The sequence below is a fragment of the Diceros bicornis genome, chromosome 32 (assembly GCF_020826845.1).
Source record: "Diceros bicornis minor isolate mBicDic1 chromosome 32, mDicBic1.mat.cur, whole genome shotgun sequence".
Classification (NCBI taxonomy): Eukaryota; Metazoa; Chordata; class Mammalia; order Perissodactyla; family Rhinocerotidae; genus Diceros; species Diceros bicornis.
The window spans coordinates 20,787,469-20,803,656 of record NC_080771.1 but is presented as its reverse complement, the minus strand read 5'-3'; the positions used below and the strand labels follow the sequence as shown (position 1 = coordinate 20,803,656).

The 16,188-nt window shown below is 40.1% G+C and overlaps 1 protein-coding gene across 2 annotated transcripts in view; it reads right to left on the bottom strand.

Annotated features, from left to right (window-relative positions):
- Positions 1–683: 683 nt before the first annotated feature.
- SNTB2 (syntrophin beta 2) overlaps positions 684–16,188 on the bottom strand; it is a 98,243-nt gene continuing 82,738 nt past the window's right edge. Inside the window, exons 5-7 of one of the 2 annotated variants that reach the window (XM_058528130.1) lie at positions 15,868–16,064; positions 8,123–8,307; positions 684–5,806 (exon numbers count right to left, since the gene is read on the bottom strand). In XM_058528130.1, the coding sequence (XP_058384113.1) occupies positions 5,714–5,806; positions 8,123–8,307; positions 15,868–16,064 (475 nt within the window). In that variant the 3' untranslated portion in view covers positions 684–5,713. The remainder of the gene's footprint in view (positions 5,807–8,122; positions 8,308–15,867; positions 16,065–16,188) is intronic. The other variant, XM_058528131.1, reaches the window with a different exon arrangement.

The window sequence follows — 16,188 nt, the reverse complement described above, 5'->3', positions numbered from 1 at the left end:
CTTCATAAAAGACTTCTATCACTTTGGAAGAGGTGACAGAACAATCAGGTTCCAAGGGTGTACGTGTGACTGGGATAAAGAGGGACTAAACTAAAAAGTATTTGTGTGTCAATGGCATGGAAGTAAGATAACTACAAAACTAAGTCAGGTACTGAGAGGACTCATAAGTTAGAAATCTACCAGGATACCTAATCTTAGAATATAACAAAGTATCATTTCTCTAGTATAGCTTTTTAGTTTCAACCAATCTATTTTGGGGCAGTTCAAGGATACAGTTCATATGGTAGATTTTTGTTGAATGTAATTAAATGATCATTGAAGAGCAGATAATCATTTGCAAATGGCATACTGATGCATTACATCAAATGTAGATTCACTTTTAAAACCAGAATATGCTTTGGTTCAGTAACCTGAAGTGGAAAGGAAAAATAAAAAGTGGCAAGTTTATCAGTTTTGAAACAAAAGGAGAAATCTTGTTGAAATATTTTGTTGAGTTAATACATAACAACCATTCTTCCAGTTGGCAGTCTAGCTGGTGTCAACGAGAGACAAGAAAACAGATGTGCTCTATGTGCCTATTTATTGTACCTTCTTTAACTTGAAATTCCATCCTTTAATAGGATGAATTTATCACTGATCTGCCAAATGTCTTTTTTTTGGGGGGGGAAAGGATTTCAAATTAGTCACTTAAGCAGTCCTTTACTAGTGTAAAATAAAGTTCACCTAATATCATTACACCATAGGAATAGCTGTATTGCTCAAAAAAACATAATCCTGATATATAGCACAATTATTTTAGAACTGTCTATCATCACACATTTATTGAGTGTCTATATACCCAGCACAGTGAAAGATATAACTTAAAAAAGGCGGGGGGGGGGGGGCGGGGACTCCTGCTGTCAGTTTTTAAAGACAGTATATAGAAAGTCAAAATTATTCTATATTTCCAAGCAATTAAAATAGGGATAGAGAGAGAATGGTACCAGATGGCAGACTCCTCTGCTTTCATCTTTAGGAGGGAAAAAAAAGTGACAGTAACAATTCAAATTTAACTGAAAGAGATTTCCAAACTCAAGGTAGAATATAATACCACCTGGCACATAATATACGTGATAGAGATATGTGAAAAGAATGAATATGACTGTAGTCAAATTTAACTTAAAGTCTAAGCAGAATTCCCACTTTAAATAACTCTCTTTTCCTTACATAGATATTCAGATCTGACCAGAGCAATATCCTTAGAGACCAAAGAGATCTGGCGTTTTACTTCTTCATTAGGGACTGAAAAAGGACCACCTTTGGCTTTCTGACCAGCCATTTCATTCATGGCGTCAACAGTGGATGGCAGCGACGTGGAAATGTATGCTGGATATTTGGATGGTTTAAATATTAGGTACAATCAATAGCTTATAACCAGTGAGAATAATAAGAACATAATTCAGCGTTAAGTGTCCAAGATAAGATACAAAAAGGCAGAGAAAGTGCTTAAGTCTACAGGTCTTCCCTGAAAGCTTTAAAAATGTTTAACTCTTTAAGTAGGTAGGGCTTTTAATAGAATTTGCATAGCAGCTTACAAGATAATCTGCATTAAAAATATGGAGATTCTTCCATGTTTTTGAAAACATACAAATATATCCACATGCATATAAATTAAACAAGAAGACCTGGAGGTTCTCACAAAATTAAAAAAAAAAAAATCCACCATAACTTTTTCTCAAAAGTGGTCACACTTTTGTCCATCAAAACCATTTACAGTGAAACCTGTTTTTCTGGGAGAAACATAATCTTGTCCAGATTCCACACAGTTTAATTTTTTCTTAAAGAATAAATTTTGGTTTATTAGCTAAGTGCATTTAATCAGCTGAAAAAAACCTTTGTTACCATTCTGCTTAGGAGGTAAGTTAAGAAAACAATCAGTAACAACTTTAATCATTTGTTGGTTAGAGAGATTTTTACACTTATAAAAATATAAGAAATAAATAATTCAGGGACTGGCCCGGTGGCGTAGTGGTTAAGTTCACGTGCTCCTCTTCAGCGGCCTGGGGTTCATGGGTTCGGATCCTGGGTGCGGACCTACACACTGCTCATCAAGCCATGCCGTGGCAGTGTCCCACATACAAAAAATAGGGGAAGAGTGGCAACAGATGTTAGCTCAGGACCAATCTTCCTCACCCAAAAAAACAAAAAAAGAAAGAAAGAATTCAATCTCTCCTGCCATGCAATAATTTTCAATAACAAAGTTTGTGAGACTACAGATAAAAACAGGCACTATCAGACTTTACCTTGCCTAAAAAGTGCTAAAACATGGCTTTAAAATAGGTGAATGACATTTAAAGTAACATTTTTGATTGCCTGTACATGTCCCAATATTTAACCTGAAACTCCGTCTACTAGGTAGGTGAATTTACAGTTACAACTATCTAATAAATACTGCATAAACATACATTAAAGTATTTCTTCATATAAATTTTAGATACTAATTTCCAGGTAAGGCTTGTTTGATGATTACAGGAAAGGAATTACCTTTTTCAGAGAAAGAATAATTGAGTATTTTTTTTTCCTTTGGTTCCTTTCCCTTTTGTTTGGAGAGGAAGGAGAGAAGTTTTAGGGAAAGAGGAGGAAGAATTTTCACACTCCAGTTGGCTGCTGATAGGCGTCTGTGTGGAATATGGAGAAGATGTCTAACCCCAGGTTTTGGGGGCACAGGGAGTGGTCCATCAGAACTAGGGGGACACTACTTTGCAGTTTCCTTTCCATTCTACACATAGAAGCCTACAACATTCTCAACAATTTTCCTAATTCAAAATGAAAAAGAAATGAAAAGTTAGCTGTTCTATAAAAGATATGAAATATTAAAAATGCTCATTTTAGTTATCATTTGAAAATAATTTGCCACATTTTGGCATCTAAATACAAAATATATTTATCAAGGCTGTCCTATTCATAAAAAGCACTTCATTTGTGTTTTGAAAATCCCACAAACACACTTAATTGAAGAACAACCTGGTCACCCATGATTGGAAAGCTCTTGAAGTATGTTAAACGAGCAGCTTAAGAGCTCTTGCTCTTGGGGGAGCTAGTGGTCACAGGAAACCTCCCATACACCTTCATTCCATACCAAGGCTCAAAAGATATTAAAAACCCTATGGACCTTGGTGCTGTCCATGACAGTTGAAGCTTGAGCAAAATGAGCCAAAAGGCACACACGCCTTACCTCTCCTGCCCACATTTTAATCTTACCTTTTTTACAGATCTTTTTTATATAACTAATGAGCAGGGTCGCTCACAAGTTCCCCCTGAAAATCTTCTCAGTGGCTTACCCTTTCACACTAATACAGAAAACCTCAACCAAATGGTTTTACTGCAAAAGTCTGAATGAATCGTTCAACTTCTCAGATTAAAAATACTCTCACTGCAAAGAGTGTCTAAGCTCCCTTATATGAGGGTATTATGTGTTGAAATTCTGTTTCCAGAAATCATAGCTGGACCTTCAAGATATATATTTTTTTCTTCCTTGATTTGCAAACTTATCCCAGATGTAACCAAACTTAGGGTTATGAATTTTCAAAACATAAAAAGCTCTTGAAAGATATTCTAGTCTAGATTTCAATTTCCAGTTTTAAGTGGATCACATAAATCATTTTTGGGACTGGAGCTGGAGGAAGAACAAACACCTCTCCCCAGCCTCTGCATATGGTTAATCTCACTGTACTTAGGAAGGAGGACTGACTTCTGGGCAGAGGGAAGGCAATGGGGTTACAACGTCTAACTAGAACTCTCGCTCATGAGTCTGCTCTTTCACATGTCTCACCTGTAGGTCAGTGTGCACTCAAACCAAATAGCTCATGTTTTGCATATGTTTTTTTTTTTTTTTGTGAGGAAGATCGGCCCTGAGCTAACATCTGCCAATCCTCCTCTTTTTTGCTGCGGAAGACTGGCCCTGGGCTAACATCCATGCCCATCTTCCGCCACTTTATATGGGACGCCGCCACAGCATGGCTTGCCAAGCGGTGCGTTGGTGCGCGCCTGGGATTCGAACCAGCGAACCCCAGGCTGCCGCAGCGGAGCGCGCGCACACAACCACTTGCACCACCGGGCCAGCCCCTGCATATATGGTTCTGAGTTGTTTTTTTTCTTATTTGGAGTACTACCCTCCTCCACCCTCCGTAGTACTCACATCCTCTTAGGGTACTCCTGATAAATCTAGTAAATGAGAACCACTGCTAGACCTTTCTTCAGAGGGCACAGAGAACATCCAAGTCAATACTACCTTTTCTTTCAGATCCAGGGACTGTGCTAATCTTGACATTTTATATAGCTATTATACATTTTAAACGTTTTCAGATATATACCTCCTTCATAATTAGGAAAAACAAGTGAGTGTGATTCTTTACCAAAAATCAGCAATCTTACTGCTACTATGTCCTAATGATGATGTCTGGCAATGCCTAGCAAAACCCAGGTAGCTGTTCCATGGTCTTGTCACCCTGTCCACTGTAGGATGCGTTACTAAGCCAACACTGAGTCTTCAATTAGCAGCTGCTTGTCCGTGCCACCCTGCTGCCACAAGGGAGAGGGGCAGGACCAGGATCCTGCATGGGCACACACAGCCCAAAGCAAGTTGACATGATGTTTGTGCTGAAGAGCTGGCTTCATCCACCAAGTCTACTGTTTAAACAAGCTGGCACTCCAGAATTTATCTTCCTTAAAGAGATCTGCCCACTAGAAAAGATACCACTAAGGAAACCCTCCTCAAAGACTATTCCTGAAAACAAGGATAGATGATCTCCCTGGAATGGCAGTGATATCCAGTTATTCAAACAATGACTAATAAAGCTCCACTAACCCTAACCAAAGGCACATATGGCAAGCAATAAAAAATGACTTAGGCTAAAATGAGGATTTTCTTTTAAAATAAATCTTATAATATCCCCTGGCTCCCACCAAAGATAAAATCAGAAAAATCTAAAACAAGCAAAACTTTTCCTTCAAAGCAGTGGTTTCCAACCTGGTTTTCAACTTGGTCACCACTAGAAAGGGAGTGGAAGGCAAGGCAAATCAAATTTCACAAGTTCTAAGTCCTAAAGTTAGCACTTATGAGTGGCAAAGCTTGTGCTGCAGGGGGAAGTGATGGCTAGAGTGGGATGTAGTGAGAGCCAGGACAGATGGACGAACGCTTTGGTGACACAATTCAAGGACTTCCTAGGGTGGAAGGAGCAAGTGAGGACAGTAAACTCCAACCAAATGTACGGCCTCCCTGGAATGACCAAGAAACACGGGCTGCTGCAAACTAGCACCTGGGCAGAGACAGTCTTCCTAAGCAAGAGATCAAGGCTAAGTCGGAAACAAATCCTACAGGAAAAAGAAAAAGAAACCAACTCTTGGATATTTGATTACGTCCAAAAAGCAAAACAATGAGCCACCTTTCTTAACGGGGGAAATAAACCTCATTACTTAGAAACCACATGAGGAAACTAGACAATAAATCAATAGCTTCATTTTGGAGCTTCTTAGAGTCCTAGAATTTCTGGCCAAGGTAGCTTGTGAAAGGCAGGCTTTTCTTTAAACATGGTTCAGCAGTGATTTGCAGGTCCTTGTCAAGGCACTGTGCTGGAGGAGAGAGCAAAGAGCTTTCTTTTTGTGCTTTTTTTTTTTTTTTTGAGGTGGAAACACTTCTTGTGACATTCAAGGCTCTTTTCTGATATTCTGCTGCTCATACAAGCAGTCCCATGCGAGTGACTTTGGCCGACAGGAACGTGTGCAACACAAATACAATTGGCTTCGGACAAGAGTGCAGGTCCATGGTCTGTGGAGAAAGGACATTAATTATCACTACCATAGACAGACGCTTTTTAATAAACAAACATGCAAAATAAAAAATTTGGACATGATATTCTACTTTTTAAGAAGAACTTGGATAAAGAATGTGCCAGATTTATGGAAACTTGGAAACTTAAAGCCACAAATAAACGTGTACTCTGAAGTAAGGTTATTCCATGTTGTAATTAAACGCTACTGTGAAGTTTCATATCCACAATTAGAATACAATTGGTGGTGTACTAGATTCCACCATGCCTGGTAGGAAGAACTAAAAAGTAGAAGATGTACAAAAAAGAGGAATATCCTATATGGAGACCATTAATTGTAATTATATTTCCCAGGGGAACCACAGTGAACTCAGTTGAAGTGTGACCATCTATGGGTCTGACTTTTCTTTTTTTCTTTGTTTTTTTTTTTTGTGAGGAAGATCGGCCCTGAGCTAACATCTGCCAGTCCTCCTCTTTTTTTGCTGAGGAAGACTGGCCCTGGGCTAACATCCATGCCCATCTTCCTCTACTTTATATGGGACGCCACCATAGCATGGCTTGACAAGCGGTGCATCGGTGCGCGCCCGGGATCTGAACCGGCAAACCCCAGGCTGCCGCAGCGGAGTACGCGCACTTAACAGCTTGCACCACCCGGCTGGCCCCTGGGTATGACTTTTGACACCCCTTATAGGTTTGTGGTGGGAATGACAACTCTTGAGGCTAGTTATACCTTCCAAAGCACAGGCCTCTAATTTGGACAGCTGACACCAGATGAACAAAGACCTGGGGTCAGGCACCATGAGTTAAGTGGTTCATTAATCGTTGGCACTGATAACAGAGACCTGCTTTATATATAATATATACAAAGTAGGGATTAAAAATATATAAATAGCCAGGAATAATCTAACACCTGGCTTGCTAAGTGGCAATTGCTATTAATTACTAGTTAATTCAATACAAGTTAATTAATAGAGCATTTAACTCTCTCTAATGCTTCAGGCTTTTGAAAAGCCCTGGTCCATGGCCTATCCATAGTTTCCTAAAGGTTCATCATTTAAAATAAGATTTCTAGCCACAGTTTTCTCGTTTTCAGGTTGAACTATGTTATCTCTAAGATCATTTTCTTTTCTTTTTTTTTGTGAGGAAGACCAGCCCTGAGCTAACATCCGATGCCAATCCTCCTGTTTTTTGCTGCTGAGGAAGACTGGCCCTGGGCTAACATCTGTGCCCATCTTCTTCTACTTTATAAGCCACGCCACAGCATGGCTTAATAAGTGGTGCATCGGTGCGCGCCCGGGGTCCAAACCGGTGAACCCTGGGCCACCGCAGCGGAGCGTGCGCACTTAACCACTTGCGCCACCGGGCTGGCCCTTAAGATCTTTTTCAGTTCTAAAATTTCAAGATTTTGTTTTCCAAATTTACGTCTACTGCGACTGTGTCAATGGACATAAGATTTCACGTAAGATAAGACTTGAACTAGTGGCTCAATATTGATAAGAGAGAAAAGGCATTACTTTACTCCTTGATCATAATTTATGATTTCTAAAGTACATACTTGACATACTTCTCTAAGGGGAATCAGGAATTCCTGTTGATATTTCCTTTAAAGGACAAGGAGGTCAAAAAAGAGGATGGCTGGGGTCGGCCCCGTGGCATAGCAGTTAAGTGCATGTGCTCCTCTGCTGGCGGCCCGGGTTCGGATCTTGGGCGTGTACTGACACACCGTTTGTCAAGCCATGCTGTGGCAGCATCCCACATAAAGTGGAGGAAGATGGGCACAGATGTTAGCTCAGGGCCAGTCTTCCTCAGCAGAAAAGAGGAGGATTGGCATGGATGTTAGCTCAGGGCTGATCTTCCTCACCAAAAAAACACAAAAAAAACCAAAAAAAAAAAAGAGGATGGCGGTGTAGACATATCTCTGTATCTTTTTTTCTGATCAGCAGAATTTCTATAGCAACCAAGTCACTCTATTACTTTTAACTCTTATCCCAACAAACTGCTGATAATAGCAATGGATAGAATTTATTTATTAAAGTTTGCCATCTTTAGTATTTTATATCTTATATTTGATAAAAGCCTGTTTCTTAAAAGGGCTATCTATTTTTACTTTATAATATTCAAACAAAACTTTTTAAAAAGGGAATGATTTCCTAATGTAGGGAAAAGGGGAAAAAAAAAAAACTGAAGAACAATTTCCTAGCTCCAAATGGAATATCAGTCCATAATTTTCTATAAAAGAGGTTAAGAAGTGACGAGAAAGAAAAAGAATACCTAAATATATTTTAGAATAACATGTTTTTCAGAAACACTCTTACCAGTTCTCCCTCAGGACCACCAAAATCCAGATACAGATTTCTGATGCCATCATCAGCAGACATTTTCAGCCTTTCAAAGGGGTAGCGATACAATATGCTGCTGGAACCTCCATTTTCCCTGGAGATAGTGAACCCATTTTCATAATGGACATTGAATCTTACCTCTTGGCCATTTAACGTGCAGCCTGTTGAAGACAAGCAAAAAACATCATTAATAAAGTTCCTACTTCAGTTATCAAATGGGAAAGGAATCTTCTGACTTCAAAAAAGGAAAAAGAATCTTTTCTTGAGAATATGTGATACCTAACCTATTTGGAACCTCCTAAGGGAGTTTTGTTTTGGTCACTCAAGTCAACATCTTGATTGAAATGAGGAAGAAATTACCATAGGTCTCCTGACATCTGATCTAATTCAGTTCAATTCAGTGAGTATCAATTGAACACTTGTACTGGAGTAGGCTGTATGTGGTATTTGAGAAGTAAGAGTCATGGTCCCTGCTCTCAAGGACCTCATGAATGAATAGGCATAAACATGAAATCCCTAACTGTGTAAGGTAGAATGTATAGAACATGACTAAACACCAAACTGAATAAGGCCAAAGTAAAGGAAAGGTTTCCTGGAGACAGAATTCAGATGGGCCCTAAAGAATAGGTCAAACTGGACAGGTAGTGAGAAATAGGAATAAGGTTTTAAGTGGGCAAGAAGAAGGAACAACCAAAGGAGAAAAGGTAGAGATGCCTTTCAGGGGCAGTAACATGGTTTGGTTGGTATTTGGGAAGAGGATAAAGATAATGTTTACCAAAGGTAAAGGCTATAGTTAGCAAAAGTCATATGGTCAGTGCTATTAAAGGTAAAATTCAAAGGATACATCTGAGTTGATGAGACAAAAAAACTTTGATCATTAAGACTGGAAAATGTCTTCTATCAAGACTGGTGAAGTCCCTGTTTCACTAACATTTGAGCACAGTTTTATGTTGTTACTACAGGGGCTACAAGTGAGAGGCCCTCTGAGACCTGGGAATTAACACAGCCCTCTGAGAGCTGAACTTCAAATCACCCAAGGGATCAGAGTCAAGTTATGCTTGGTCACTTTAAACAGAAAGAATGGCTCCCCAACAAGCAAGTCCTCATACCCAGCCCACTGTATTCTTTCACTGGACAAGCAAAAAGATTCAGTTAGCCAAGGCAGCTGGTATGTTTAGGAAACAAGGAAAAAGAATAACACAAATATTGGCAGTGTCCCTTCTCAGTACCACTCAAAGAAGAGAGTTTTGGACAATGGACTTTGAATATTAGTTACCCTCAGAAAAGGCAACTTAGGGGGAAACACGGATAAAATTAACTACCTGTAGAAGTAATTCAATGCAATAATCTCTAAATGAATGGGTGAGGGGAAGGTTTGGAGGAAGAATAGACAGATCCCAATGAAGGCAACCAGGGTACAGTTTTCAAGAGAAACTTATTCTATTAACATCCCTGAAGCTATAGCATAGTCAAGAGTATTGAGGTCTGATGAGAAGAGAGGGGTCAGTTCTAATCTAGAAAAGAAAAGCTCAAAGAACAAGGATCCACCCAAGTCCTTGCACCACTGGCTGTAGAAGGTGAAATTCAGGCAGGCAAGTATTTCTGCCTGCAGGTGTGTCACCAGTGGGGCGAGATCAGGCGATCACAGCCAGCAAAGGCAAACCATTAACCTCCAACAAGCTTGTCATATAAGAGATTTCTTTTATGTTCTCTTTAGGATTGTTTCCCTCAGGAGGGAAGGAAAGGAAAGCTAATATCAGTGTCTGTGTGTATTACTTAAAAAAAAAAAAAAAAAATATTGTTTATGATTACCTCAACCTTGAAAAGGAAAAGTCAGGGTCATACTGAATATGTTTAGGTTTAGAATAGAGTTTGTTTTAGTTTAAAAGTTATAGTTAATACCAGATAATTTTGAATGAGAATATAACTGGCCATAAAAATGTTGTGGCTAATAGTCTTAGTTAAATGGTTTCTCCCTAAATAGTAGATAAAAACAGTTGAGGCAATGGTGATTAGGTATCTGACACCCCTCACCCTCAGAGGGTCTCAGGACTAATGAACCAAAGAGAAATAAGCCTCTGACTCTGATTTACCAAGACAGAGAGAGAGAGAGAGAGAGAGAGAGAGAGAGAGAGAGAGAGAGAGAGAGAGAGAGAGAGAGAGAGAGAGGGAGAGAGAGAGAGTGTGTGTGTGTGTGTGTGTGTGACAGGATCTGGGGCCCTCTGTAATCTGCCACTGCCGTCATACCACCAAGCACCTCTCCCCAAGGGCACCAATCATCTTCATGTTGCTGATCCGACCTGCTTCTTCAGTCCTCATCTTGATACCTACAGTACTCATTGTTGGCCCTCTACCCAGCTTCTATTTCTCCAATCTTCCTTTACAGCCAAACCCCAATTCTATTCAGGTTTCTACTCTCTCCTAATGTGTTTCAGGGAAGGGTGACCTCAACTTCAAGGGTAGATAGCCTCTGGGCCAATCAGAGCATAGCTTCCCCCTGGTGATTACTGTCCAGGGTGTGCGTATGAACCAAACTGGCTCAGTCAGATTGAAAAGAATAATGCTTGGGAAGAGAAGGCCTCCCCCTCTTTTACTCTTGCTGTCTCTCTTTTATGTAAGATAATACATTTCTTTAATGTTTAATCTAGATTTAGAGGGCATTTTCTGTTCATTTCAGCTTAAACCATCCCAACTGATATATTTAACCCTACTGGCCATTCCTCTCCTTGAGATTCTCTTCCTTTGTCTTCTATGACATTACCGTCCTCACCTGCCCTAGTTTTTCTTCTGTTGCTTTGGCTACTACTTCACCGTCTGCTAAGTGGAGGGCATGTTGGCTTTTTCAGACCACAAGGATATTGTTCAGTGTAATGACATACATTAAAGATAACTTTCTAAGCAGCTCCCCAATAGTAAAAAAAATTTAATAAAGCTAAGAGGAAAAACGGCTCACTCACTAATAATAAATCTATTAAGTGTTACACCAAGATGAATACAGGTTAATACAACCTATGTTTTCTACTTTGTGTCTTTTTTTTTTTTTTGTGAGGAAGATCAGCCCCAAGCTAACATCTGATGCCAATCCTCTTTTTGCTGAGGAAGACTGGCCCTGAGCTAACATCTGTGCCCATCTTCCTCTACTTTATATGTGACACTGCCACAGCATGGCTCGACAAGCAGTGTGTCGGTGCGTGCCTGGGATCCGAACCCGCGAACCCTGGGCTGCCGCAGCAGAGCTTGCACCACCGGGCCAGCCCTCTACTTTGTGTCTTTTTAAATCAGAGGTTTACCAGTGTATAATGAAGGACAAGTACCCTAATGTCAAAGAAATTCTATGCTTCAAATCCTATTTCTACTGCTCTGGGACCAGTTACTTGGTAGGAGGGCTCTGGGGGGCTCCAGTGTTTCTAGCAAGACACTTTAGCAGCTGCAGAACCATGTCATCCTGGGCTGCTCTGTGCCTTCCAGAACAAACCAGAAGGGAGTGGGCTTTGCAGGTTCAATCTGGCCCGACTGCCCAGGACTCAGAGAAAGGCTGGGGTAACATTCTCTGTTACTGCACATAGGAAAAGCCAGTCATCAAGTATATCACATCCAGGGTTACAAAGAAGAACATGACTATGTTCTTTTCTTACAGCTATTTGGTCAAAGGCATGAAGTAGGTCTTATTTTTATTTCTCTCATTACAAAGCACAGCGCTTTGTAAATAATAAAACATTCAGTAAATATTTGTTGATTTAATGAATTAAGAGAAACTGATACTATATATGTCCTCCAGGACTTTAATCTGGTCATAAGAATGACTCATTCAGCAGGGGAAATGCAGGGGCTTAAGGCACTGGTTTTAGAGTCAGAAAAGACCTCAATTTAAGTCACAGCCACACTAACCCCAGTTTCTTCATCTTGAAAATGGAGGTAATAAAACTTGCCTTAGAGCGTTGTGTGATAGGGTTAGAGGATACATGTATCTCATTTATGACTTATAACAACCTGACATGTACCTATTATTCTTTCTGTTTCTGTCCTTCTTACTTCAAAGGCAGAGGCTACACCTACCTTATTTATTTTAGTATAGCCAGTAAAAGTACAGAGTACATGTACACTCAATATTTGCCAAGTAGATGAATAAAAAGGGATTCAAGAGAATTCCTATGAAATTGAGAACAACATGGTCAGAGCAAACTCTTTCCTCATACATGCTAACAATACAAATACCTTAAAATGCCCATTTTTCTTTTCCTCTTGTAGATTTTCTGCATATTTAATACAGCTTCTACCTATATCTACTACTTCTTAATCTTCATATCACCAAAGCTATAGAAATATAAAGTATCTTCATAAAGTTCTTATATGATTTAAAAACTTTAATAGCTTGGGTAATTGGTATGATGAAATTAAGGCTTTAAAAGCATACTTATTAAAGTTCAAACAACAACACACATATATGTATTTTCATATTTTCTATTCCTGTGACAAATGGAAAATGGTTTTATGTACCCGAGGGAGTTAACTGCATTCTCTGCCTAGTCGTCTTGAAGTTTATATTTGCTAGAAGGAAAAAGTCCTTGTGTACCAGAAGGATCACTGATCAATTCTACTATAACTATAATCTAATAAAGATTTAAAACTAAATGAACATTATGAAGATCATGTATTGCATTCACTAGTCAAATTGTGTAGGTAGTCACTGAAATTTAACTATAACCAAAACACATAAGAGACAAGAAACAGAGCTTAACTGATTTCTTTTTGTCAACTTCCTGATTTTCTTTAGGCCACAAATATCTAACTATATGGTACGATGTGCCAAAATTACAGTTTTAAGTAAACCTTTCTGAATCTCCCAACAATTTTTTTTTTTTTTTTTTTTTTGGTGAGGAAGATCAGCCCTGAGCTAACATTCATGCCAATCCTCCTCCACTTTATATGGGACGCCACCACAGCATGGCCTGACAAGCGGTGCCTCGGTGCACACCCGGGACCCAAACCCGGGCCACCAGCAGCGGAGCACGCACACTTAACCGCTACGCCACAGGGCCAGCCCCTTGAATCTCCTAAACAATTTAACAGAAGGTGGGAACATGCATCTGAAGGGCATGTTGGCTTATGTATGTACGTGTGTATATATGTGGATGTGGATGTGCATAGCCAACGTACACATATGAAGACATAAGAGACTAAGTGCACACACTCAAGAGTGCACATGTGCACATACACACACAAACACGTTTTTTTTGTGTGTGTGTGAGGAAGATCAGCCCTGAGCTAACATCCGATGCCAATCTTCCTCTTTTTGCTGAGGAAGATTGGCCCTGGGCTAACATCCGTGCCCATCTTCCTCTACTTTATATGGGACGCCACCACAGCATGGCTTGACAAGCGGTGCCTCGATGCCCGCCCAGGATCTGAACCAGCGAACCCGGGCCGCTGAAGTGGAGTGCGCGCACTTAACCGCTGCGCCACCGGGCCGGCCCCAGCACACAAACACATTTTAAAGGAATTCTGGCTCTCATCAAAGCAGTTTACCTTCAGCCAGTTTAACATGACTGGCACAGTTCTAAATACAGAGTAAATGATTAATAAGTACATCAGTTGGCCTGAACTGCGGAAATGAAAGTATTACCAAGGTGATATTAAAATACAGCTGTGAATGAGAACAAAAAAGTTCAAAATTACCAAAAAATATGTTTGTCTATTTAAAAATATAAGGAACCAGCTGGTCCTTATTCTCCCTCTCCTCAAGCCATCTATATGTAAACAACCGTGAGCCAGGGACTGGATTAGATTTTGATTTCCTGCAATATGAAGTTTAGCTGCCAGACACCAAAGAAACAACACAAAACTAAAAAATGTTAAAAATCCACGTTGCGTTCTTTGTTTTGGGAAGCGTATCTCTCTGGATCCTTGAAGAAGATATGGTGACCCCAGATGCCAGTGAAGGACCTGATGAGTGTGCTGGCCTGACCCCCTGAGATCCCCACATAAACACAGAGCATCGCAGACCTTCCCACTGAGGACATGCCAATCCCAGAAAGCACATTCTGCAGCCAAAACAAAAACCAGAACCCCATAGTCCTTAATGTGGTAACCAACTACTCCACAAAGAAAATGGGCGGGAGACAGACAAGTGAGAAAGACAATGTGGATGTGGTGGTTCTGGTAGAAATCCAGGTGGGCTCTTACTAGTTACTGGTGTCATAGCTTGAATCACCCTTGTGGTTGTGAAGGAAATAATGAGCAGGTCCTAAATAGTTGAAGAATTGTGTCATTTTGACAACATAAAAAAAACTGTCCCTGGTGCCAGTGTTAGAAGATGACCCATGGAAATGCTGCCCATGCAGTTCTAAAGTCATGGAGATCCCTCACTTTCCAAAAGCAATGGAAAGAAATATAAATCAAAGATATTCTGCTTTTGAAACATTTTCTCTTTATATATAAATTCTGTAAAACTAGGTTTATAAAATAAAATACATAGAAAACAGGAGCAAAATCAAGTAAACCAACTTGTAGTCAAGAGACAATGTAATTCAAAACATATTAGAAACTGTAATTATGTCTTCATTTTGACTATTCTTGTTAAAGTGAAAAGCAATCTGGAAATATCTATACATATATATATACATACACACAAATATATACATATGAAACCATACCCCCAAATTCATATAGATTAGCCACAAGAGGGCGCTTCAACAATGGAAAGAGACCACCAGGCTTATTTCCTTTAGATGCTCATTTCAGTACGTATTGGGCACACATTTTTGAACTTTTGAAGCAAAACTATTCAAAATATTTTACTTTTTTTTAATAGCCATTAGCTTTGCGATATGCTCATATTTTAAAGGTGCCCATCCAAATATTAGATTCCAAATCTTTTTTTTTTTTTTTTGGTGAGGAAGATTAGCCCTGAGCTAATGTCTGTTGCCAATCCTCCTCTTTTTTGCTGAGGAAGATTGGCCCTGAGCTAACATCCATGCCCATCTTCCTCTACTTTATATGTGGGACGCCTGCCACAGCATGGCTTGATGAGCGGTGTGTAGGTCCACGCCCAGGATCTGAAACTGTGAACCCCAGGCTGCTGAAGTGGAGCATTTGAGGGCCAGCCCGGTGGCGCAAGCTGTTAAGTGTGCACTCTCCGCTGCAGGGGCCTGGGGTTTGCTGGTTCGGATCCCGGGCACGCACTGACACACTGCTTGGCAAGCCACGCTGTGGCAGCGTCCCATATAAAGTGGAGGAAGATGGGCACGGATGTTAGCCCAGGGCCAGTCTTCCCTAGCCAAAAAAGAGGAGGATTGGCAGATGTTAGCACAGGGCTGATCTCCTCACAAAAAAATAAAAATAAAAATGAAGTGGAGCGTTTGAACTTAACCACTACACCACTGGGCCAGCCCTAGATTCCAAATCTTAACTAGAGGGTCAACGCATCTAGTACTTAGTAAATGAGTCTTTACACTACTATCAAATACAGATCAAAATGACGACCAGTAAATCTGCCAAGTTGTATGTAGTGTGTTATGAGTGTGTTTAGAGCCATGCGCAAGGCTTAGGAAAACTTTGCTACTGAAACAGAGACGCTAGGTTTCTTTCCATCATGATCACTTTAAGCTGCCATATTTCAGAACATTTTTAAGTCTGGCACACATGACAATGGTTTTTACTTTAAAACAAAATATCACAGTTCCACTTAATTACTATTAGAAATGAAATGCCAGGATCTATACCTAGAGAGACTTCTTTGATCAGCTCAGCAGCAGCATGGCAACCTTGAACAAGTATCCTGGTCCAGGTTGACAGATCTCGATGTGTCTCTACCCTGAAGAGATGCATCTCAATGCCCTGCCGAGAGCCTGTCCTGGTAGCAAAGGTAAGGTCAGACCCAAGTGAGGGTGATCGACATCCGGAGCCAGAATGAACCAACCTAGGACCGCAAAGAGCAAAGAGCAAAAGTGATTAATGCATTGTCAGAGGAAAATATCAGCAATTTATGCTGATTGACATGCAGAACATTATAAAAGCCACAAGCAGTTTTTGGATAAGCACAT